The 21,618-nt window shown below is 42.1% G+C and overlaps 1 protein-coding gene across 33 annotated transcripts in view; it reads right to left on the reverse strand.

Annotated features, from left to right (window-relative positions):
- phldb1b (pleckstrin homology-like domain, family B, member 1b) overlaps positions 1–21,618 on the reverse strand; it is a 116,766-nt gene that overhangs the window by 6,554 nt on the left and 88,594 nt on the right. For 8 of the 33 annotated variants that reach the window (XM_044203946.1, XM_044203954.1, XM_044203955.1 and 5 more), the window contains 15 exons: positions 20,010–20,138; positions 17,593–17,748; positions 16,984–17,094; positions 16,741–16,830; positions 16,114–16,248; positions 15,250–15,372; positions 13,386–13,547; positions 11,036–11,176; positions 9,643–9,759; positions 9,350–9,455; positions 8,187–8,231; positions 5,736–6,078; positions 3,549–3,639; positions 2,050–2,196; positions 1,341–1,560 (listed from right to left, as the gene is read on the reverse strand). In XM_044203946.1, coding sequence (XP_044059881.1) covers positions 1,341–1,560; positions 2,050–2,196; positions 3,549–3,639; positions 5,736–6,078; positions 8,187–8,231; positions 9,350–9,455; positions 9,643–9,759; positions 11,036–11,176; positions 13,386–13,547; positions 15,250–15,372; positions 16,114–16,248; positions 16,741–16,830; positions 16,984–17,094; positions 17,593–17,748; positions 20,010–20,138 — 2,116 coding nt within the window. The remainder of the gene's footprint in view (positions 1–1,340; positions 1,561–2,049; positions 2,197–3,548; positions 3,640–5,735; positions 6,079–8,186; positions 8,232–9,349; positions 9,456–9,642; positions 9,760–11,035; positions 11,177–13,385; positions 13,548–15,249; positions 15,373–16,113; positions 16,249–16,740; positions 16,831–16,983; positions 17,095–17,592; positions 17,749–20,009; positions 20,139–21,618) is intronic. The other 25 variants (XM_044203963.1, XM_044203957.1, XM_044203948.1 and 22 more) reach the window with 21 other exon arrangements.

Consider the following 21,618-nt stretch of genomic DNA (forward strand, 5'->3'; position numbering starts at 1 on the left):
TTTTTAAACCAATGGGGCTCTCATTGTATTTTCATACTTGACTGCATTCTTACGCTACTCTGGTACATCATTGCAGTTTGTTTCATCAGCCACTGCAGAACTGCAGTAAGGAACCGGTGGGGAACTCAACACCCCTCTCTACCTCCAGGCACAAACACTCCACAAGCCAACTTAAGAGTAGTAGGTAGAAACGCAGCGCTTCATTTCGAGGAATAACACTTTCCTTTTAATACGCAGCTATTATCTGCTAATGACCTCTTTAGCATTCAAATAGCTCTGCATTTGCATCTCATTTGACTGCATCTGAATGCAAGCAAATCAAAACTCCGGTTGTGGTTGAGGGTGATTAACACGAATTAGCGGCACTCATGACTTATGCTCGTCACCTCCCGTTCCTCATTGTTCAAGGTCAAGAGACAAGGGCAAGCGATGCATCTCAATCAGCCTCCTCAGAGAGCGCAGCGCTGTGCACATTTTAATCTCAGTACACCTCCTCACCCTGGCTCACTTTCAACAAGGTACGCTTTAAGCAGCTTTAAGCAGAACCTTCTGAGGACTTCAAAGGCCTGCCAGCGAACAAGTGTCCCAGAGCTCACAGCCCAAGATCAAATTACACGAGCGTGCACGCTACATACTACATGTACTGCTGCTCAAGGTCTGGAGGACGCATGTTCTGTCTGCCACTCATCCACAGCAGGAAATTTCTGCCCCTTTCCATGTTAAATGATTAAGGTTATTGCAGCTACTTTACCATTTTACACCTGTAACCTCTGCTATTTCCATAAAGTTGCTATAACGTTTTGCTTGTCCGTTGCTGACTGTTGTGACACAAAAATAACCCAGAAAAATCACATGAGTGTTGCAGCCCTAAAAGTGTTTAGGCGGCCCAGTTTAACATACAGGAGTCATTATAGTCATTCTGCTTTAATAGAAGTATTTCATGACTTTTACAGGGGAAAAGGCTTCAATAATGAGGACTATGTTCTCCTTAGAATAATAGTATAATAATAGTCAGGGAAACTAATCTGAAAGTGTCTGACAGTGTTTTTCCAAAAGCAGCTATTAGAAAAGGGGGGTTGTCTTATAATCAGGGTCATCTTATATTTGGGCCCAACGATTTATGAAAATGTCTCCAGACTTTTGTGAGCCTGAGACATGAGCTACATGAACAAAAGTGCTGAACAGATAAAAGAGCACCAGCCAGGAGGCGCTGACCATGAGCGACAATGCCCCTGCTTCAAAGTACTCTGAGAAGTGCAGAGTAAAAACATTGCAGTAATGACCCTGTAGCACCAGATCCTCAAATAAGAACAAGAATCTTGCGTCTGAACACTTCTTACCAACATAGTAGGAGAAGGTCCTTTTGAGGCGGTCGAAGACAAACCAGCGTTTCTTCCAGGACTTGATCTTGCCTCCCATCTTCACCAGGTAGCCCTTGCACATCTTCTCAGTGAGGATGACGTGGTAGCAGGTGTCCACGCTGTGGCCCGACGACTCCACGTGGGAGCGCAGGTCAAACTCCTCCTTCCGAATGGGCAGGTAGCGAGTCATAGGACGGGCCTGGACAGAGCAAAAAAAAAAAAAATAATAATAATAATCAGACAAAACAACAACTAGTACAGCAAGGAGGGTCGCCGTCAGTTAGAGAGGGATTAACAGGCCAGTACTTCAGATAGCAGATATTGATTACAAATTAAGTGGACTGATCAATCTCAAATAATGGAATATTCTGATCAAACTCCACACATCACATGTATGAATGTGTTTATTTTTTGAATCTTTGTCTTGTCCATGAAGAGACTGATGGGGTAAATGCTCTTATACAGGTTTAAATTCTGAAGGAAAAACTGTAAACAGGGTTACTTTGGTATAAAAATGGTCCAATTTATATTGAATACTGGCACAAATTATTACCTACCAGAAGCTTCATTCCAGGTATCCACCCTGAGAAGCACATGTCTGTATAACCCTGCCATGTTTTTAGCAGACAGGTAGAGTCATTTTCCACTTTTCCACCATGCAGACTCAATTATGTCTCATTTTACTGACCTGAGAGAAGTTCTTGGCCCTCATCTTGACCTCCTTCTCCACTAGCTGCTGCCGATGGAAAGTTTCATCGTGCAGTCTTTTCTCCGCCTCCTCCCTCCTCCTCCTCTCCTCCTCCAGCATCTGACGGCGAGCCAGGCTCTCTCGTTCCTGGAGGAGAGCACTTTCATTAAATATTTTTTTGATCTATGGAAGAGCTTTTTTTTCAGCTTCGCATTCATACATTTATGTACACTCGCACTGCTGGCCACCATGCAGCTGCACCGCAGTGATGGATTCTTTAAACAGAAGGCTTTTGGTTATTTGGAGAAGTAATGATCGACTCTGTATGAATGTATTGTGTGTGTACGTATGTGTGTGTTGCTGTCTACAGACCTGCAGAGAATGCAGCCTGTTTCAAGTATCACTGTCTGTACTACAATCCTGACAGTGAAACAAACTATAAATCCTACTCACTTTTACTCGCTTTCCTAACAATGTTTTGGTCCTCAGACCTTGATCAGGTAAAATTCAGAATTTTCTGAATTGTGATGAACTCAAGACGGTACTTCTCTTAACTCCATCCACATCTCCCACTGACGACACGAGGAGAGATGCAAGGAAAACGTGTGAGGAGAGAGGAATCGAGGTTTTTTTGTCCACTTTGTTACAAAACTGCAGCGATGTTGTGATGTGGTCAGATCATGTGTGATCAGCTGCAGCGTCCAATCACTAACAGATTTCCAAGAAAGGGGCGTGTCAGTCTGGGGAAAGAGGTCCGCAAAGGCGTGTATCCTCGCTCCTTAGAGCAGGAATAAGAGCACTGGAACAGCCTTCATGGCGGCAGACCGGAATGAATTCCAGGTCAAGCGAGGAACATTCACATAAAGGAACTGGCATGGACCCACAGTCAGAGATGTTGATTTGACCCTTATAAATAAGACTTTTTGGTGTGCATGAGCTTTGTAGTAATTTCATACAATCCTAAACGTTTTTACAGATCCATAATCTGTCTGTGTAGATCTGTTTGAGAGTTGGTATTATGGGGAACAAGTCTGCTACTTCCTCCTCCTCATGGCCCATCAAACCAAGCCAATCAGATTCAAAACAGTGGCCTTATGGCTTAAATCAACTGAACTGACTTAATAAATAGAACTTGTAAAAAGGAGCTGCATTCATATAGTGAAAAATTCTAAAGGACTACTGGATTGATGGGTGCTCAGTTACAAGAACTACAGCTACAAGAGAAATGTGGGAGAAAAAGCTTCAGACCAGAAAATTGATTTGATGATCTTTATCTGTCTTTGTATTTCAGTCTTAGCTTCCTCATCAGGACACAAAGAGATGAAGAAGTTTGAAACATGGAGACCAATAAAAATGAATGAAAGCTTCAAGTTTTTCAAATTCATGTTCAATTTAAAGCTATCGACAGGAGCGCTGCAAGAACTCTCATCAATCACTAGGTATGGATTCTGAATAATCAAGTTCTCATACTGTAGCGCTCTTTTGAAGTTGTGTCTTACCCGCGATTCAATGAGTCTGGCTTTCTCCAGCTGCGCCTCCTTCAGCATTTTCTCCATCTCCTCGATCTTCAGCGTGTCCGCTCCTCCGACACTGATGTCAAACACAGCCACAGTGTTACCTTTCTGAGACACTACATGCTGACACTTTCATATCCTAAGCAACAACTCCTACATTTAACAATTACATAACTGTATATCAACTCAGTTAACCTTTTACTTCAAAGTAGGGTTCAAACAATATCTGTAGGGCAATTTTATAGACAGTATTTGTGAATTAATTTCCCTACAGATTCAAGGAAAGTCTAGTTCTTCAGTGTTTACTCCAGACATGTGTAAAAGCCTCTGCAAAAACATTGAAAACACTAAAAGTCTTCTTTAAATCCCAGGGAACAACAGCCACACTGATAATGACTATTATACATGTTAATGAACAACGACTTTACTAAATCTTTAAATCATTAATTTGGAGGCTTCTCATCAACATCCAGTGAAGTGTTGATCAATTGTACAGTATGGGGTCGCTCTTTAGTCAAATGCCGTGCATCAGTAGTGGTGACACTGACTGGACAAGATCTTAGAGAGATCTGTTTCTATCAGTCTGATCTACTTTCAGAGTTCTAAGAGAGTTTTGTGGCTGCAGTGGATACAGGCTTCTAGCCACTAAATGATTTTTAAAATGTATGTTATTGTACTATGAGGCTGGAGATGTGACGAACTATAGGCATCTTCTGTCTGCCTCCATGTGTTCACCAACATTCTCACTATAACTATAGTAGCTTCTTAATGACAGGTCCTATAGCTCAAAATCTTTGTTCCATTTGGAAATATGCCGTATTTCCTAACAGGCTCATAAACGTGTACATTCTATGATGTGGCTTTGTAAACCACTGACATGCAGCCATTATTCATTTCAACAACACAGACTGGAACAGTTTAACATACCTGAGCAAATGAGACCAATTAGGGAGGGTGAATATTTATCTCTATTGTTGGGAAGTGAAGCAATAACTAGAGTTACTGATGTGCTGCTATGAAACAGTATCTTGGCCAAAACTTGGCTCATAAACTTTGCTGCTTTACCATTTCCTCCCTCCCACTGTTCACTGCTCATTACATTAAAGTCATCTCAAAAAACATTACTAATTGTTTTTGGAATTGGACTCCCGAGAGCTAGAAAAGATATTTGAAGAATAGGTGGTGCTGAGAACATGCTGTGGTGAACACTGCTGCAATACAGCACACAGCTGGGCCACATTAACGATGGTCTACAAATTAGCCGACCTGTGGACAAAGACTTTACCTGGTGGGAGCAGCTGTCTGTGTCTCGTTTGATTGCATTTGCCTGTGTGTGTGTGTGTGTGTGTGTGTGTGTGTGTGTGTGTGTGTTTGTTAGGGTCTGATTACTACTTTAATTGTAATACTTCATACAGTAGCTTGATATGGATAGTCACATGTATGGATGAAAGCCACTAATAGCCAACATTTTTATCATAAAATCCATTGCTGTGGCATTTAGTGACAGCGCCAGATAATAAAGAAATCCCTCAGAACAAGCAGAGGACAGTAAACCTAATTTAGTCAAAAAGGAAAAGAGACTCTGGTTTGGAGATAACTGAGGACGATCGGAATAATATATGGGAAAGCCAGACTACGACCCCCAACTCAAGGTGAGAATACTGTCTCAAGAACACAATACAATATTTTGTGACTCCAAAAAAATATATGATACGATTGATACAATATAAACAATATGAAAAATACTGGATACTACGGTACTGTTCCAGTACAACTAACTAGTTGCCAATGTGAACACAAAAATTAGCGACAAAAAACAAAAGTAAAGTATGGGAATGTGAATTTTTGTAAAAAAAAATTGTGAAAATACGAAACAAGGAATCGACCTATAAAACCTAGTAACCTATGAAAGCTGACATACATCTGTGAACTGGAGTCAGTGTGCAGCTGTTGATGAGTTGATGTCCAACAAGCTGTGTAAGTACACTTTTAACATCTTCTCACGGATAATATGAGCAGTACTGATTGATTCTGTGATACATATGTATCAGTCATATTAAATCAGATTCATGGGTTCAACAGATGGACTGAAGAAATTGTCAATATTAGCCTATCCCTGGTCAGTATGCTCTGGCCATGATGAATGTGCGTGCGCCTTTTCCTCCGCTGTACCTGGACATGTTATCTGGTGAGCAGGCCGAGTTGTTCCCCGTGGACACGCTGGTGTCCATGCTGTCGGAGCTCTCCAGGCTCAGGGTGTCATAGGGCTGCTCTCCGGCTGATGGGGGCTGGTGGTGCAGGATGGAGTGGTGAACCAGAGGGGGAGGGCCTACAGAGCTGTGGCTCAGCGCGGGGCTGTAGGCCATGACCGGGGAGTAGGAGGGCGATGAGGAGGACGAAGTCATGAGGTGCGGCTGAGAGCCGTGCAGCGCCTCCCACTGACACTGAGCCTCCGCCGCCGCTCTCTGTTTGAGCTCGGCCAGACGACGACGCTGCTCTTCGATCACCTGCTGACCTGCAGGGAGGAGGGCGAGCGCTGATCAGTGGATTAGTTCTGATTTTGAATTGAGGTGGGAGATGGAACAATGACTGAACTTTCAGCCTGCAAGCAGCTCGATCAACAAGTCAGCAGAGGTCCATTTGTTTCCAACAGAGCTGGGAGATCACCACATTTAAATCAACATGCTAGCTATAGAGTAGGTCATCCCAAGCCTAACCCTAACCATCACCAGCCCGCAAACTACAAGACCATAAACCATGCACCACACATACAAGTATGTGCTCTCTCAGTAACACAGGCTCGAGGATAATGGGCAGATACATCTGGAAAGACGTGGCCAGGTCGATAACTCTAAAGGAGGAGCTCGCTGAGTGCTGAACATGCAAGATTTATTCTCCACCAGCAGGAAGGTTCATGGGAGATTGACGGAAGAAGAAAGACTGTTCGATGTTACAGACAAAAGGCAAGATGAAAAGAAATCTTCGGGGGAGAAGAGTTAATGACACACCAGAGATGGAAGAGACTGAAAGAGAAGGATGAAGAGAGGAGGGTTAGGTGAAGACAGTGTCTGAAATTAACAGCCGGCATGTGTCAAGTTCTGGTAAATGTTACCTTTGATGGTTAAATCAATAAAAGTAACCTGCCAGACTTCACCTATGTTTCAAACAGGTTCCTGATTGGCTGCCTGTCTGTGGCATCTAATACTCTGCTTCTCTTTTGTCTGGACGGTTAATTAGCCACATGTTAGCTTACACTGAACCTATCCGAATGAATTAATATGTTGGTGAACTGTACAAGGTTTTCAATATAGTGAGTCCCCGGGACCCGGAGTCATTTGAGTGGGTCCCCAATAAAATTTGTGTTTTTAGACCAATTGTAGTGTTAAACTCATGTTTAGAGTTGGGTATCGTGAGGTTCTTTATCGATACTACTACTCTTATCGGTTCTTTTTCATTACTAAATAATTGCTTTTTAAAAAATTAATAATTCAGAACAGGATTAGAATTTAATATTTTAAATATAACTAAACACTGTTTCTAAAGCAGCAACAGTAATGTTTACAACAGCAAAGTCACTATATAAACTCTCAACACTCTTATAATATCTCACTGGAAACAAATCTAAAACGTCAGTAAAATAAATCATAATCCTGACATCAAAATACTGAGGGATTCTTTCTGAATATCAGTCAGTATCAGTCCTTCCTGCTGTCCTCAGTCCTCCTCCCTCTGCTGCTGCTGTGATTCACTGCAGGTACATTTCCTGGCAGAGGGAGGAGGGGCTTGTTTCTCTCAGCCAGCAGGAAGTTTACAAGAATTTTCCAAATTTTAAAGATACGTGACCAACTAAGCTAAACAGTTAAGACTACATACAGACAGCTTTGTTTTAGCTTGTTTGTAACCATTCGCTGTTAGCCAAGCTTGCGCGCTGTGCTTGTGTAAGACTTAGTGGCAGTGGACAGAGCAGATTTAAATATCGCTTTCTACGTGTTCACATGTTTATGCTTGGTGAACAGGTGTATTAATATAAATAAAGTATTGGCTTTTTACTCGCAAAGGTTTTATTGCACTTACAGTAACGAGTGTAGTTGTCGTCAACTCGAGTAATCTCCACCGCCTCTCTGCTCTGCTGTTCCGTGTGTGTGGGCTTGTTTTAGTATATTTGTGGGGTCCAAAAATAGTTTGTGTGTGTGCTCAGGTGAGAGGCTGCAGCCTGATAATAAATTCCATACATTTTTTGACAGCGAGGTTTCTTTTATTTATTTCTATGATTTTTAACACAGATTTGTTGTTCACATAATGTCAGGGAAAAATAGGGTGCGTCCCCTGATAGTGAGTTTACTGCGTCCTTTGGGATTTTAATGCGTCAGGGATGCAGGACGCTTAACTAGCAGCATCACTGCCCATTTCTCAGTGATTCAAGCAATAAACAAGCAGGGCGACATTTGAACAAGGGGATTATTCTTGGCAGTTTTTATGTTGACCCTTGGGAGAGACAAACTGTTCATTTCAGACACCGGTGTGACGTATGGAGAGACAGTAGCAGAACAAACAGGATGAATCCTGCTGAACAAAATGAAGAAAACATAAAAAGTCAACTCCTGGACGCAGTGATCCATCTACCTGCTGAGCCTCCCTCTACGGTGTTCTGTCTGGTGGTCTGGGGCTCTGTGGTGCAGCAGTGCAGGGAGAGACAAGCCCACAGACAGACAGACAGACATGAAGAAAACCTGAACTGCAGACGCTGACAAACATGACTAACTCAGGTTTCCAACCCAGCACCCGTGGGTGGCAGCCAGCTGAGCTAAAACACCAGACTGCTTTCCTCTGATCCATTTAGTCAAACAGCACTACGGCACGAGGATCAGAACTCTCTCTAAAACACACTGATGTCACACACATACAGCTCCATGAAGAAGAGCAGGGCAACACTTAACACTAACCAACACCAACAACGAGAATATCAGCGTGCATCACTGAAGGCAAGCACACTAATTACTACTGAATAAATATTAACTGATGATGGGTTTGTCTACTACAGTGCTTACTCATTATTACAAAATGTTATAACATTTTATTTCTATTATCTTTAAATCCCTTCTCTATCAGTTCTTGCATGCAAGTATAACATTTATGTGTGCTCCTAATTCTTGTGAACATCTGCTGCTGTAATTGGCAGATGTTTTTTGTTCTCTCTGTCCTCTTTGTGTGTAATGAACTTGAAGCTACATTAAATGCATAAATTGTGCTATATAAATAAAATCCATTGTCATTATTGTAATTATTAGGAACGGTTAAGTAAGTAACCTATATCAGTTGTTTAAAACCTTTTTGGCTTGTGCCCCCTTAAATGAAACAATGTCTACTTCTGTCCCATTGTCAACAGCATATGTCCTAAGACCAAGTAAATCGAAAAGTGACATTTTTACAGGACTGAAGAGGTAGAATTATCCAAGAAACTAAACTAGAATTTTGTGCAGCAAATATTTTTTTCCTTCTTTTTTCCTATCCTGTTGTCTCGTGACTCCAGGTTGGGAACCACTGACCTAGATATTGAGAGATGACTAACAAAAGCATGTATTTATTTAATTTATGAATAACTATGGCACAATGTATTAATGCTTTAATTATTTGCAACACAGCATTTACCTTTAGTGAGTAAACAATGTGGGGCATGTAGTGTTGAGTTAGTTGTTATTAAATCATTAAATGATGATTGATTGACAGTGCATGATGAATTTGTCAGTGTTCAGGAGTGTTGGTCAGGGGCAGACCAGGTCAGTTACCTTTCTGCTGCAGAGCGAGCTGTCTCTTGGTCTCAATGTCCTGCAGGGTTGCAGCCAGGTTCCTGGGCAAACTGCCAGTGCTGTTGGCCACCAGCAGGGGGCTCTGCTGGGTCAGAGGGAGCAGACAAAATATTAGGAATAAATGTCAGAAACAGGTTTATAAGGGGTTTAAAAAATGACCTGGATTTTAGGGAACTTGTGTTCCACATTCTCAAAGAAGATGAAGGTTTAAGACTGGATTCGAGGTTGATGGCCACATCACTACACCTGTTGAAAAGGAACAACCCCGTTACCTTTGAGCTCGTGTTGCGTCCCAGTGTTGCTGCTCCGTGCTGCAGCGGGGATGCAGAGCCTGACTTAGGTTGATGAAGAGACAGGCCTGGATCACTGTCCAGCTTCGAGCGGAACACCTGAGGGAGGAAGCATACAAAGAGCATGAAGAGATCACGATTAGGAAGTGCTGGTGATACATGTTAAAACAAACCCATGTGATGGCAGATGGAGTGTTTTACCATGGGTGAGTTGCAAGCACCTGCAGGAAAACAATGGTTAAAAGTAGGATTAGCATTATGCTCTGAGTGCTACTGAACACTGATGTTGGTAAAATAAAATGGTGGAATTAATAAATCAAAAGGTATAAATTTCAGTATCACAGACTGACAAAAAATATCAAAGAGCCTACAGACACTACATGAGTTAGACTGCAGTTTACACACACACACACACACACACACACACGTTTGTTTCACTATCCCCGTGGGGGACTGTCATTGACATAATGCTTTTGCTAGCCCCTTACCCTAACCTTAACCATCACAACTAAATGCCTAACCTTAACCCTGACCCTAACCCTAACCTAACTGTAACCTGCACCCTAAAACCGAGTCTTAACCCTCAAAAAGCGGTCTCTACCCGTGGGGACCTCAATCTTTGTCCCCACGGTGACACAAGTCCCCATGGGTTAGTGTGCATTAAAGTCCCCATCGGGATATAAGAACATCAAACACACACACACACACACACACACACACCTGCAACAGCCATCTAGTCCCTTTCATTGAATTGTGCTTTGATTAGGCCCACTTAAGTTAATGCTGCATTCATGTACTATGGGAGTATCTGTGTGGAATGACGTGTTCAAAGTAATGACTTGAAAGTGTTCACGCGTTCTGACTTTATTTAAGTGGTGATTGAAGTTTTCTGTGGACTTCTGCTACAGGCGATTACTCTCAGCTTTATTCCAAACGTAACACACAAACTGACCTCATGTTTGACACCAAAGCAAACACTGAAGTTCCACTCACAACAAAAAGCTCCAGCACGCAGCTGCGTCGTGGTGGATTTTATTTTCTTTGCCGTTTGTTTTCATTTGTCAGACAGCCTCTCTATACCTAATGACAGCTGAATGAGTTGTTCATCATCTCAAAGCAGAGGTGAACTGTATTTTCCAGTAGTTTTCAATAGGCTTCATGGGGGAAGACTGTCTTTTCCATATGATGTGAATGCAGCATTATTAAACTGCTGACATGTAAAGGCTTTTTCTCTACTCCTTTGACACACACACACACACACACACACACCGCCTTGATTGAGCTGAAGCAAGTTGAAGGTAGAGGAATGGCAGTACACACAAACAGCAGAAGAACAAGTGGGAAAAAATGAGGAGAAAGAAGAAAGACCCTGTACCTGCAGCACAGGCCTGCGGCCTGACCGTGACTTGGCTGGCAGAGGGGGAGGACAGAGCTGGCTGGAGCCAGCCATCAGCTCCTGGTACCACTGCTCTAAATCTAGCTTGGGGAGGTGAGGCCTACTGCCCTCAGACTGGTACTGGAGAGCACACAGACGAGCCGCAAAGAGAGACAGAGCAGGGGGGAGGGTGGAGGAGAGAAGAGAAAGAAAAGAGGAGATTAGAAAGCATTCAAAGACAGTAGGAAGAGGGTAGAAACATTTGTTTTATACACCCTCAAAAGCTGTAATTAAGGCTTTTTTTATATATTAAATTTGTTTCTTAAATATCTTCAACACATTGTTGTTGTCAGCTGCATTATGCTTTATACCCTCCAGGTGCTATATCCCTATTTTACAAGTCTCTATTCTAATTCTATGTTGCTGCTGCAATGACCCAGTTTCTCACAAGAACATTTAAGTTTTCATCTAATTTGATGTTTACTTCAAATTCAGCTGTCCTCGAAGCGTAATACATACACCAGGTCTACAGTTTAGAATTTACAATAACTGAAAGAATGACTAGATTTATTTTGTTTGAGTTTTTTCCCCACAGTGACAAGCACCCACTGTCTGTTCTGTCCCGACCATTTTAAATAGATCTGTTTTTGTTTTTCCATTACTGCACAATGGTTACCTTCTCAAGGTGGAAGTGAAGAGATAAAAGTGATTTATTCAAGTTCAGTTCTGACACAACAATCTAATTTTAAGATACAGAGGCAATGGCAATACGTCAATACGCATATCAAATGTGATGGATTATATTAGTAAAAGCAGCCGTACGAATGTGAGCCACTTTTGGTGAATCTTTGGAAACAATGGGAGTCTGTGACTTGAGGCAAACCTGCAGTGCATCAGACAGTAAGAGCTCCCGACTGACAAATACAGTAACATCACAGGATTTAGAGTCTCCATGAGCTTCTATAGTGACAGGAAAAAAGTCTACTATTATCCTGTAACACTTAAAGCAATATACACCAACTGTACATCTGTATGTAACAGTAACAGATTTCCCTTTTACTTCCCCCCCCCTTTTTGTCCTAATTTAAGTGTTGGTTTACTCTTCTGGAAAAAACAACACTCACCAAAACAATTTGCATATATCCAAAACAAATTATTCAGGAGGGATGCAGTTAACAAATGTAGGACTGATCCCTTCTTTCTTCTGTTACATGTAATATCGTAGACACTGTGAATGGAATACATCAACATGTCTGTTGTTGCCTTTTAAAAACTCCACTGATTGGCCCAAAGGGGGCGCTATAATTCCAGGTCAAAGTATGGTGACTTTAGCAATATCCCAAATCCATACTACACATTAATTCTAAGCAGGTATTTAGTGTGCAGTGTGTTCACACTGGATCAGTGACCAAATTAAGTATACTCAAACCGACTTTTGAGTGTGCTGTCACTGTACAATATTCCCCCACAATGCAATGCACAAAAGAAATGGAGGAGCTGCTTTACAGCTGGAAAAAAAAATCAAAATAAATTGTTGTTAGTGGTGAAACAGCTACAGAAAGATCTTGGAAAACAAAAATGAGTATTAAATCTCAAGAAAAACATTTTGCTTTCGATTTGTGAAGTTCAATTTACATTCCAAAGTCGCAGCCTGATTGACGTGTCATGGTTATGTATCGTATCATTTCCTGTTAGTATGAAAAAAAAAAAAAATCACAAAACTTAACCGTCTTATACTAACTGCTAAAACAGCACACTATGATGATTAGTATTCAGTACGTACTGTATAGAAATAATATGTAGTATGAATTCTGGAAACAGATATTGTATTAGTCACTGATCAGGCATCTGCATCCTTCATTTGAATTTGTCTAGGAACACCATCTTGATCTGGGACTACAATAAATGTCAACAGTAACATGATGGTGGCAAAATATGGTGACATATTTTAACATATAACACAGCTGCTCCTCTTCTCAAGCTATTTGTCCTTTTTAGGAACAGCTCTTGTTTTTTATTTATGCATGTGAGAACTGAGGTGTACTCCTCTTTCACTGGAGTCCACCTGTCAAGTGACTAGTCAGGACCCCCACGAGGGTCTGCAAGACAAATCTGAGGGGTCGCAAGATGATTAACAGGGTAGGAGAGATGAAAAACCATATTTCTGCTACACCAATTTATGTTACTTTATTTATTTATTTATTTTTTTAGATTTTTCTGTTTTACAATTTACTGGATCAGTTTATCTCTAAAAATATTTACATAAAACAAGGGGGGAACACACTTTTTGGTTGACAGCCGGTAAACAAATGCAGCCAAAAGGGAAGAAAGGAAGGAAGACAGCACACACCTCCACAGAGAGAGAGAGGGAGGAGCCATGAGGAGAGGGGAGGCACGAGAAGGCGGGGTCTACCGCTCCAGACTGCAGGGACTGGCGAAGCGGGGAAGTAGGGGACGACTCCACCTTTGGCATCCCATACATCTGATTTAACTGGCCCACAGTCACATACTCCTTCTCAAAGGCAGCACAAAGACAGGAGGAAAGGGAGAGGAGAGGAGAAAGACAGGAGTGAAGACACGGCAGCAAGACAGGCAGCAGCAGGGCAACACATCAAGTACACTTAGTGACCTTCTGCATCATGAAGCTGTGAGGGGAGGAGGGTCCGAAAGGAAACACTGACTGCTTTATAACACACAGCATAGGGCAACACAATTCACTCACTCAACATTAGGGTTCCACTGATATATGGAGCCAACACCGGCCTAATGTGTCATTCACCCCTAACATGCTGCCTTTAACATATCTATTCTCTAGACAGGCATAAATCACTTTTCATATTTTCATACTTATCCTGGGTTTTTGTCACATGTTATTGGAGCTGGGTATCACTGGGAACCAATCCAAAACTGTTCAGATAATTCCTCATTTAAATTCGGGCTGAACGATATGCAAAACAAATATCATATTGCGATTATTTTGACAGATATTGCGATATGAGTCACGATTTTAATAGGAATGGTAATTTTTGCATTTCACTTTCACTGAAAAAAATCTGATGATGATAAAATGAAGATTTTTGCTAGTGTCTGTTCCAAACAAGCATGTTCCCCCTCATGTCTGGAGAATACGATTTGTAAGGCCGGGGCATTTCCGTAGCACCACAATGCTTCATTTATATGTTGTGACACATTTTACCTTCATCAAAAAATTGCAGCTCCTGCGATTTGGATATTGCACTTTGATAATATTTCGATCCATTGTTCAGCCCTAATTTATTTTTTTAGATGATTTTTGGGGCATTTTTGCCTTTATTAGATAGTGACAGCTGCAGAGTGAGACGGGAAAGGCGGGAGAGAGAGAGGGGATGACACGCATCAGCCCTAATTTAAATCAGAACTTTGGTCATTTTAGACTGCATTATATCTGGGTTCAGTTATTTTACTGTATGGCTGTTCTGCTTTTAGAAAAATTAAATAGTGATGCATTTGTCAAGTTATTTGCTTATTTTGGTGACTATAAAATAGTAAAGATAAACAGAAAAAATGCTTTTGTAGAAAAATATGTTTAGATGTCTCAGGTATTGATGAAAGTATTGTTATGGTGGGGTGCCCTGGCGCTGACTGCGCTGCAACGTCACCGGTTTGAGTCCAGAGGGGGACATTTCTTGCATGTCATATCCATCTTTCTCTCTCCCCTCATTTCCTGTCATGCCTTTACTTTCAGCAATCAAATAGAGGCCTAAAAATGCCTAAAAAATACCTTTATTAAATACCTTTTATACCCAGCCCTACATGTTACACAACAAAAGTTTTGTTTTTCAGAATGAAGAATAAAATTACGAGTAAATTTTACAGATTACTAGCTGCAGTTTTTAATACAAAATACCAACTTCTGGTTGTCTCAAAACAAACCAGAATTTATCAGTCCAACCCTAATTAAACCCCCTGTATTGTTGAGATGATACCATCGTAGTCCTAAGTGTCTACTGTACGTGAACACTGCCTTGCAGCTACAGAGGGGGTGAGTACAAGCTGCTTACAACAGAGGCTCATGCAGCAGAGAGCAAAGCCACCAGTACAGTCAGTTTGATTAACAGCAAACCAGCAGAGGGAGCAACGTGACATGAAAATGGAAGGATGATGAGAGACAGAGCAAAGAGTAAGAGTCAAGACAGAAATGAATCAGGAAAGAGACAGACAGGAAGTGATGGTACCTCACAGGCGCCAGCTAATGCAGCATCTATGGCACACGAGCGGCCGTGAGAGGCGGGCTTGCTGCTTTCATGGCGGCCGCTGCTGCCGTACATCTTATAGACATCTGCCAGCTTCATGTACTCCTGAGCACCAGCCAACAGCCAACGACGTCAGACAGGAGGAGAAAAACACTGTACTGTACTTCTCATGCACAGTACATGAACACACACGCAAGCACAGAGCCGGAAGAGATTATGTGTTGAGAAGAAAAAAAAAAAAAAAAAAAAAAAAAAAAACAGGCCCATTTTCATCCGGGCTGTTCAAGTGCTGTTAAAAACAGCTAAAGGGGGTACGGCGCATGTGACGACAGACAAACAGCAACACACCAAGCAACAGGAAGTGCATCTTTAGCATCACAACTGGCTGACACACAGGATGTCACACACAGGTACTTTTGTTGGCTGTTACAATAACCAGCGATGTAGTGGTAAATAAAAAGATGCTGAAATTGTGTCCTCTAGCTGGTAATCATCATCAGGTATAAACGACCTCTAAAAAGCGTTGCTTTATCATTAAATACTCTCCTGTTGGACAGAACTTGCTCTGATTGACATTGATGCATCTTCCACTACATCCCTGGGCTCAGAACAGACAAAACCCAACTTGAACTGAACTCTACTGTGCTGGCTCCTCTTTTAACATAGTTGTTGCAAACTATGTTCTACTGGAAAAAGCAAACCGGGCAGACACAGTAAGTCACAGGTGCAATTAGAGTTGAAGTGTGACCAGGACACTAACAGTACAATGGGTGACCTTTGGGGTGAGTTGCACAGACAGCAGAGGGGAAGCAGTGGACTTCATGCAGGGAGCATTAGTCTGGTTACCTCCGTAGGGCTGCTGGGGTAGAACTGACAGGGAGGGGAGGGATGTAAGTAGGAAGGAGAGGCTCGACAGAGAGAATGCTGGGAGGAGTGGACATCCTCCAACAACAGGTCAGCCTCGCTGATATGGAGCGCTTCCTGTTTCAACAATTCAGGAATAAGTGCTTTTAATGCCTACAGAAAACTTATGGGACACTAGATACAAGTTCTGGTCTCCACAAAAAAATCAAGTTAAAGGGAATGTGTGAAACAGGTGTTCTGTCTTTGCCCTCCCTCTGTTACAGCTTCAGCTATTTTCTCCAATGACGACATGTCGGAGTTACACACTTAGACAGTCCACTGATGTAATGAGCATTACAAGATTAGTTTGCTGTGCACACTAATCATCAAGAACTCGACATTAGAAACACATAAATCTTTAGATTAGTCTGAGGTGTGTTGAACAGTTAGATCCAAAAGATTATCACCACATTTTCACACCAACAAATCACTGCGAGTTAAAGGTGTAAATGTGGCGAGGAATCTGCTCTGAGTCATCAAAGCTCCCTTTTGTTTTTAGGCCAGGAGCACTGAGGGCGAATGCGTGTTTGTGTTCACTGCATACACACAGAGGTTCAGTAGTTCTCTCACCTCTCTCATTGCAGAGGAGGACTTGGGAAAGCTCTTTCCACCCGTCAGGCTGTGGTATCTCTTCTCCAGGGCCGACAGCCTCTCCTTCTCCTGGAGCATAAAGGCATATGTTAGTTGTTTGGGGAGCAACTCTTAAAGGCCCAAATATCAGTATTATTGTAAACTGCTCATTTTTCGATCTCTTTCCTCAAGAATTGTTATTCAATGCACTCATGGTGTGAGTTTGAACTGGTTACTGTGTACCTTTTGAAGCATTTGCAGTGCAAGGGTCCTGTCTCTGGCCAGCCGCTCACACTCCTGAGATGCCTGCAGGCCCAGCTGGTTGGCCTGACTCTCCAGTGCAGACACCTTCTCCTAAAGAAGACAACACAGAAAGGATCCAATCTTCAATGCAAGCTGTGACAATAGCATACTGGTAACGTATTGTATAACTTCCAAAAAACCAGAGTAGAAGGTTGTGGCAGTGCAAAATAAATGCATGACTAAAATGACTGCAGCTCCATGGACTTTAGAACCTCCATGTGGTAACGCCAAATGTCTGTGGTGGCATTTTGTTGGTGTAAATAATAGCATTGTTTAAAAGAAATATTGAATTCAAGCTTCTGCAGTGAGTAAATAAACAAACTGTCTCCAGATGGTTGAGGCTTGCTCGGCTCTGGGTACCTCTCTGCCTGGTGTGTGAGTGTACACTGTATTGCCTTTATCCTGGATTCTGAAGCTCTACATTGCTTACACAGTGAAATATTTGCCATTGGCTGCTTCAACTCTTGCACAAAAACCCATATTGTTCAAACCATAATCAGGATTTTCTTGTATTCCAGATGGCCTGCAGTGTGTCAGGTGTCTCCTCACCTTCCTCTTGGCCACACTGCTGTGGTACTCTGCTCTCTCCTGGAGCAGCTGCTGGCTGATGGTTTCTCTTTCCTCCTCCAGGCTGCTTTCTCTCTCCAGCTGCTGAAACTCCAGGTCCTCGAACTTTTTGGTTCCTGCTTCCAATGCCTCTCCGTCCTGACGGTGGCCCACATACATCATCAGCGGTTACATCATGAACAGAAAAACACACTATATACATTGCTCATTTTAAAGCCATCCACTATGCTCAGACTAGCGTATTTGCTAACAGCAAAGCAAAAAACACCTAGACTTTTACATCTGAAATGGTTTAAAACATTTTCCCAGCATGGCGGAAGCTCTTTTTGGGGACAACTAAAAGCACACCGTGCTCAGTCAAGCAGACAGCTATGGAGAACATGCTTCTGGTGTGTGTGGTAATTAGATGTACTGTAATACACAAGAGGCAAGAGAAGGTCATTTACGTTTAAAAAAAACAAAACTATTTCGCACAGTAACATTTGTGGTCAAAAACTGGATTTTTTTCTGCTTAATGTCATTTGATTCTTCCCTCCATTACTTTCACTCTGCTGTTCGACTTAAACTGCTAAAGATAAACACCTACAATATGGGCTAATAAAGGTACAGCACAAATACTATATGGGCAAAAAATGTTTCAATATATCTATTTTTAAATACTGATATAAAAACAGTGCTGGCTTCAATGTAAATATACTGTATTTACTACTGTGTATTCCAGAGGTTTGTCTCGGGTATCAGCCTGCCTGTGGTTGATCTGTCACTATGTAGCTGCTGACAAGTTTAAGTTTTACAGCACTTCTGTCAGCAGCAGGGAGTGAGTGTTTGAGTCTGAAGGCTCTTGAGAGTCTTTCTAGCACTTGTGAAGGACCCGACAGCCTGCGATGTCAATTCGCTGACATTCGCTGACATACAGTCTGAGATGAAAATGACTAATTTTTGTAAGTGGTCAAAACAGGAACCAAGAACTCAAAATGTCAAACATCTACAAGTTTAAAAAAAGATATTAACCCGTGGGAACAACTTTTATTCTATGTTTAGATGTTATTCTTCTTAGCACCCAAGACTGAAATGTACTTCTGCTCTGCAGACTGGGCATGAAACCCCTACCTCATCATCATAAAAATCTGCAATATGAGATCTCTAACTTTATTCATGCTGGCGCTGTACTTTCTGAATGTGAGACTCTAGCTCTACATAGAGCTATACTGGATCACAGTGTCTGATTCTACACACAGAACATCACTGTCAACACATAAATGTAGCCTACAATAATTATTCTAACTGGTAAAAATTATTCATCTTTTTTTTTTTTTCTAAGTGGTAAACCAAACAACAACATTAATTTACATAAGAGAAGTCACAGGATGAGAGCAAGGGAAGACAGAATGGATCTAGTCAGGGCCTATGTTAATTGATTAGTGAGCAGTTACACAAATTATGCGAGCCATGACAAATCACAGAAGAGATGCAGATCAGATTCACACATGCAGTGCAGCGCGACCGTACCACATGACGCACATTTTACCAAAATGCATCACTAGCAGCTGAAGTGACCAGGAGCCATTTGTGTGCTTCTGTGTCGACCTGTGTGGATGTGGCAACAGACAGCACGTCTGTGAGGGCCACAGAGAGGGCTTCTCATAAACACACTGAGTGCGTGCGTGTCTGTAAACCACAGGTAGTGGGCCCCTGCTAAAGGGTTAAAGGTGCACTATGTGCGATGGCATGTGCTGAGTGCTGGCACATGTACTGCCCTACGAAGGCAGACAGCAGTAACTATAGAAGTGGTCAGAGTGAGAAAAAAGGGTTTTAAGTTTTCAGGCTTGCTGGCTGGCAAACTGCGTAACAGATAGAAAGGTTGTAATGCCTTCATTTTATGCCTTTTTTGGCTGATTATTAGACAGCTGTGGCTATCACCAGCTAGCTTTCACTTGATATAGCTCTCTTGCTAGCGGCCTGTTTGGCTTTTTCTCCATGGCATATAGTGTAGTAAGTGCTACAGCAGCTTCTGGAGTCCAAAGATTACCAAACCAGTAAATATCAGTAACAGTAACTATCTAGAAAGCTGTTTTCACAGAAACGTACACATTCTATGGCATAATATTTTAAAACAGACGTCAAAAAAGTCTACATTTAAAATTGGTGCTTCTGTGAGCCAGGCCAATGCACTTCCCCTGCAGTTTAGAAGAAGATAACGCTGTGACTAGAGGCTGGAAGGGACTGGGTTGGTGCTACTCACTAAAAGGTTGTGGGTGGGATGGTGACTCTGAAATTAGGGGAGGTGTGTGTGGTGATAGATTGGGTCAGGTTTTGTGGTTTCAAAGGGGCAGGCTACTGCAGACTGAAGTCCGTAGGTGTGGGGGTGGGGGTCTAGGTGCTTCTGTTTGACGACCCACCCTTTTGAGCTGTTCCTGCAACTGTTCCCGCAGGGACTCGGGACAGTTATGAAGCTGGTTCTTCAACTCAGTGTAGCCCTCCTGGAGGCTCTGCAGGGCCCGGCGTTCGGCCTCAACATTAGCCCTCTCCTAGAAAGACACAACACACACCCACACACAGGATGGATGGGACGGGGGAGAGAGAGAGAGAGAGAGAGAGAGAGAGAGAGAGAGAGAGAGAGAGAGAGAGAAAAACACTGCTCAAAATCCACGCCATGCAAATAAAAAGCTGTAAGGTGTTAGCAACAGACACGTCGTGACAGATTTTTAGGGCTTGGCAGGGCACAGGAAGCAGGTGCTGAATTGTCGGGATGTTACAACTGGCAGTCTGGGATTCATAGATGGTCCGCATGGTCCTAAAAAAGCTAGAGAAAATAAATCTAAATCTCAAATTTTCCTAATACAATTCAATTAATTTTAATTTAAGTAATAGATACTTCTACTTGCATTTGAGTGCCTCCCTATGACGAAAAACATTGTGTGTGTCACTGACGACTAATGGCTGTAAATATCCTGAAAGAACCTATATATCTTCCAATAAATATCACTTCAATAAGCTGTGAGAAAATAGCCCCATTGTTTACTTGACATTTATTGGCCCCAGAACATCTATAAACTCACTTGTCATAATCCTGCGCGATGTTAGCCTAACAGTAGTGACACTGTCTCAGTTGCTCTCCAGTTAAAGTACAGAAACATAATGTCTCTGTGGTGCTGCTCCAGTTTCAAGCTCGGGAATCAATCAATAACTACTAACTTTGCTGTTATTGGCTGTGTTGGAGCTAAGCTGGCTTTAGTATTTCACCTTGTACCATCTTCATTTTGATGTGGAAAACTGAAAAGGTTGACAGGTCTTTCAGGACTACCAGCACTGACAGCAGTTTCACTCTGAAGTGTCTTGTGTCTTTTCAGAGTCAAGGGAAGCTCAGGTGAAGCTTTGAGCAATTCTGAGAGACATCACTGATTCATTTTTATACCATAATGCCAACAATCTTACAGTCAGTGGTAGAACCACAGGTTCTAGGAGAATTTATCCTCTAATTTTCTACTAACACCTGGGGCTTCCATGCCAAATGTTGATCCAGTTTGGTGAGAACGCTTCCCACATAAGACAACTTGTGTTGTCTTGTTTGGACATAAGAGAGGCAGTAGTGTCGGAGGGGAGGTAACGCTGAGACATCGGATCACAGCAGTAGTTCCTGGTTCATTGACTCAATGACTTAATAAAACAATTATGAATGACACCTTTAACATTTTATTGGGAACCCTGTGGAACCCTCACAGGGAGATACAGACAACAACTTTGGAACTTTGGAACATCTAGAGAGCTGATTTTAACAACAATTTAACAACCATAAGTCAAGACACTATGTTGGTAAATGTGCGTTCTCTCCACTTCCTTTATTTCTTGCTACAGTTAAAATGTGGTGGGTGCAGGTAAAAGAACCCCAAAAAAAAAAAAAAAAAAACACTACAGAGAACATGCTAGTACTTTCCCCTGTCCACTACCAGAACACCTTATTCACAGTCTCTTGCAGAACCCGTGCACTACAGAACCAAAGACTACAGA

This window comes from Siniperca chuatsi, linkage group LG7 (assembly GCF_020085105.1).
Source record: "Siniperca chuatsi isolate FFG_IHB_CAS linkage group LG7, ASM2008510v1, whole genome shotgun sequence".
Lineage (NCBI taxonomy): Eukaryota > Metazoa > Chordata > Actinopteri > Centrarchiformes > Sinipercidae > Siniperca > Siniperca chuatsi.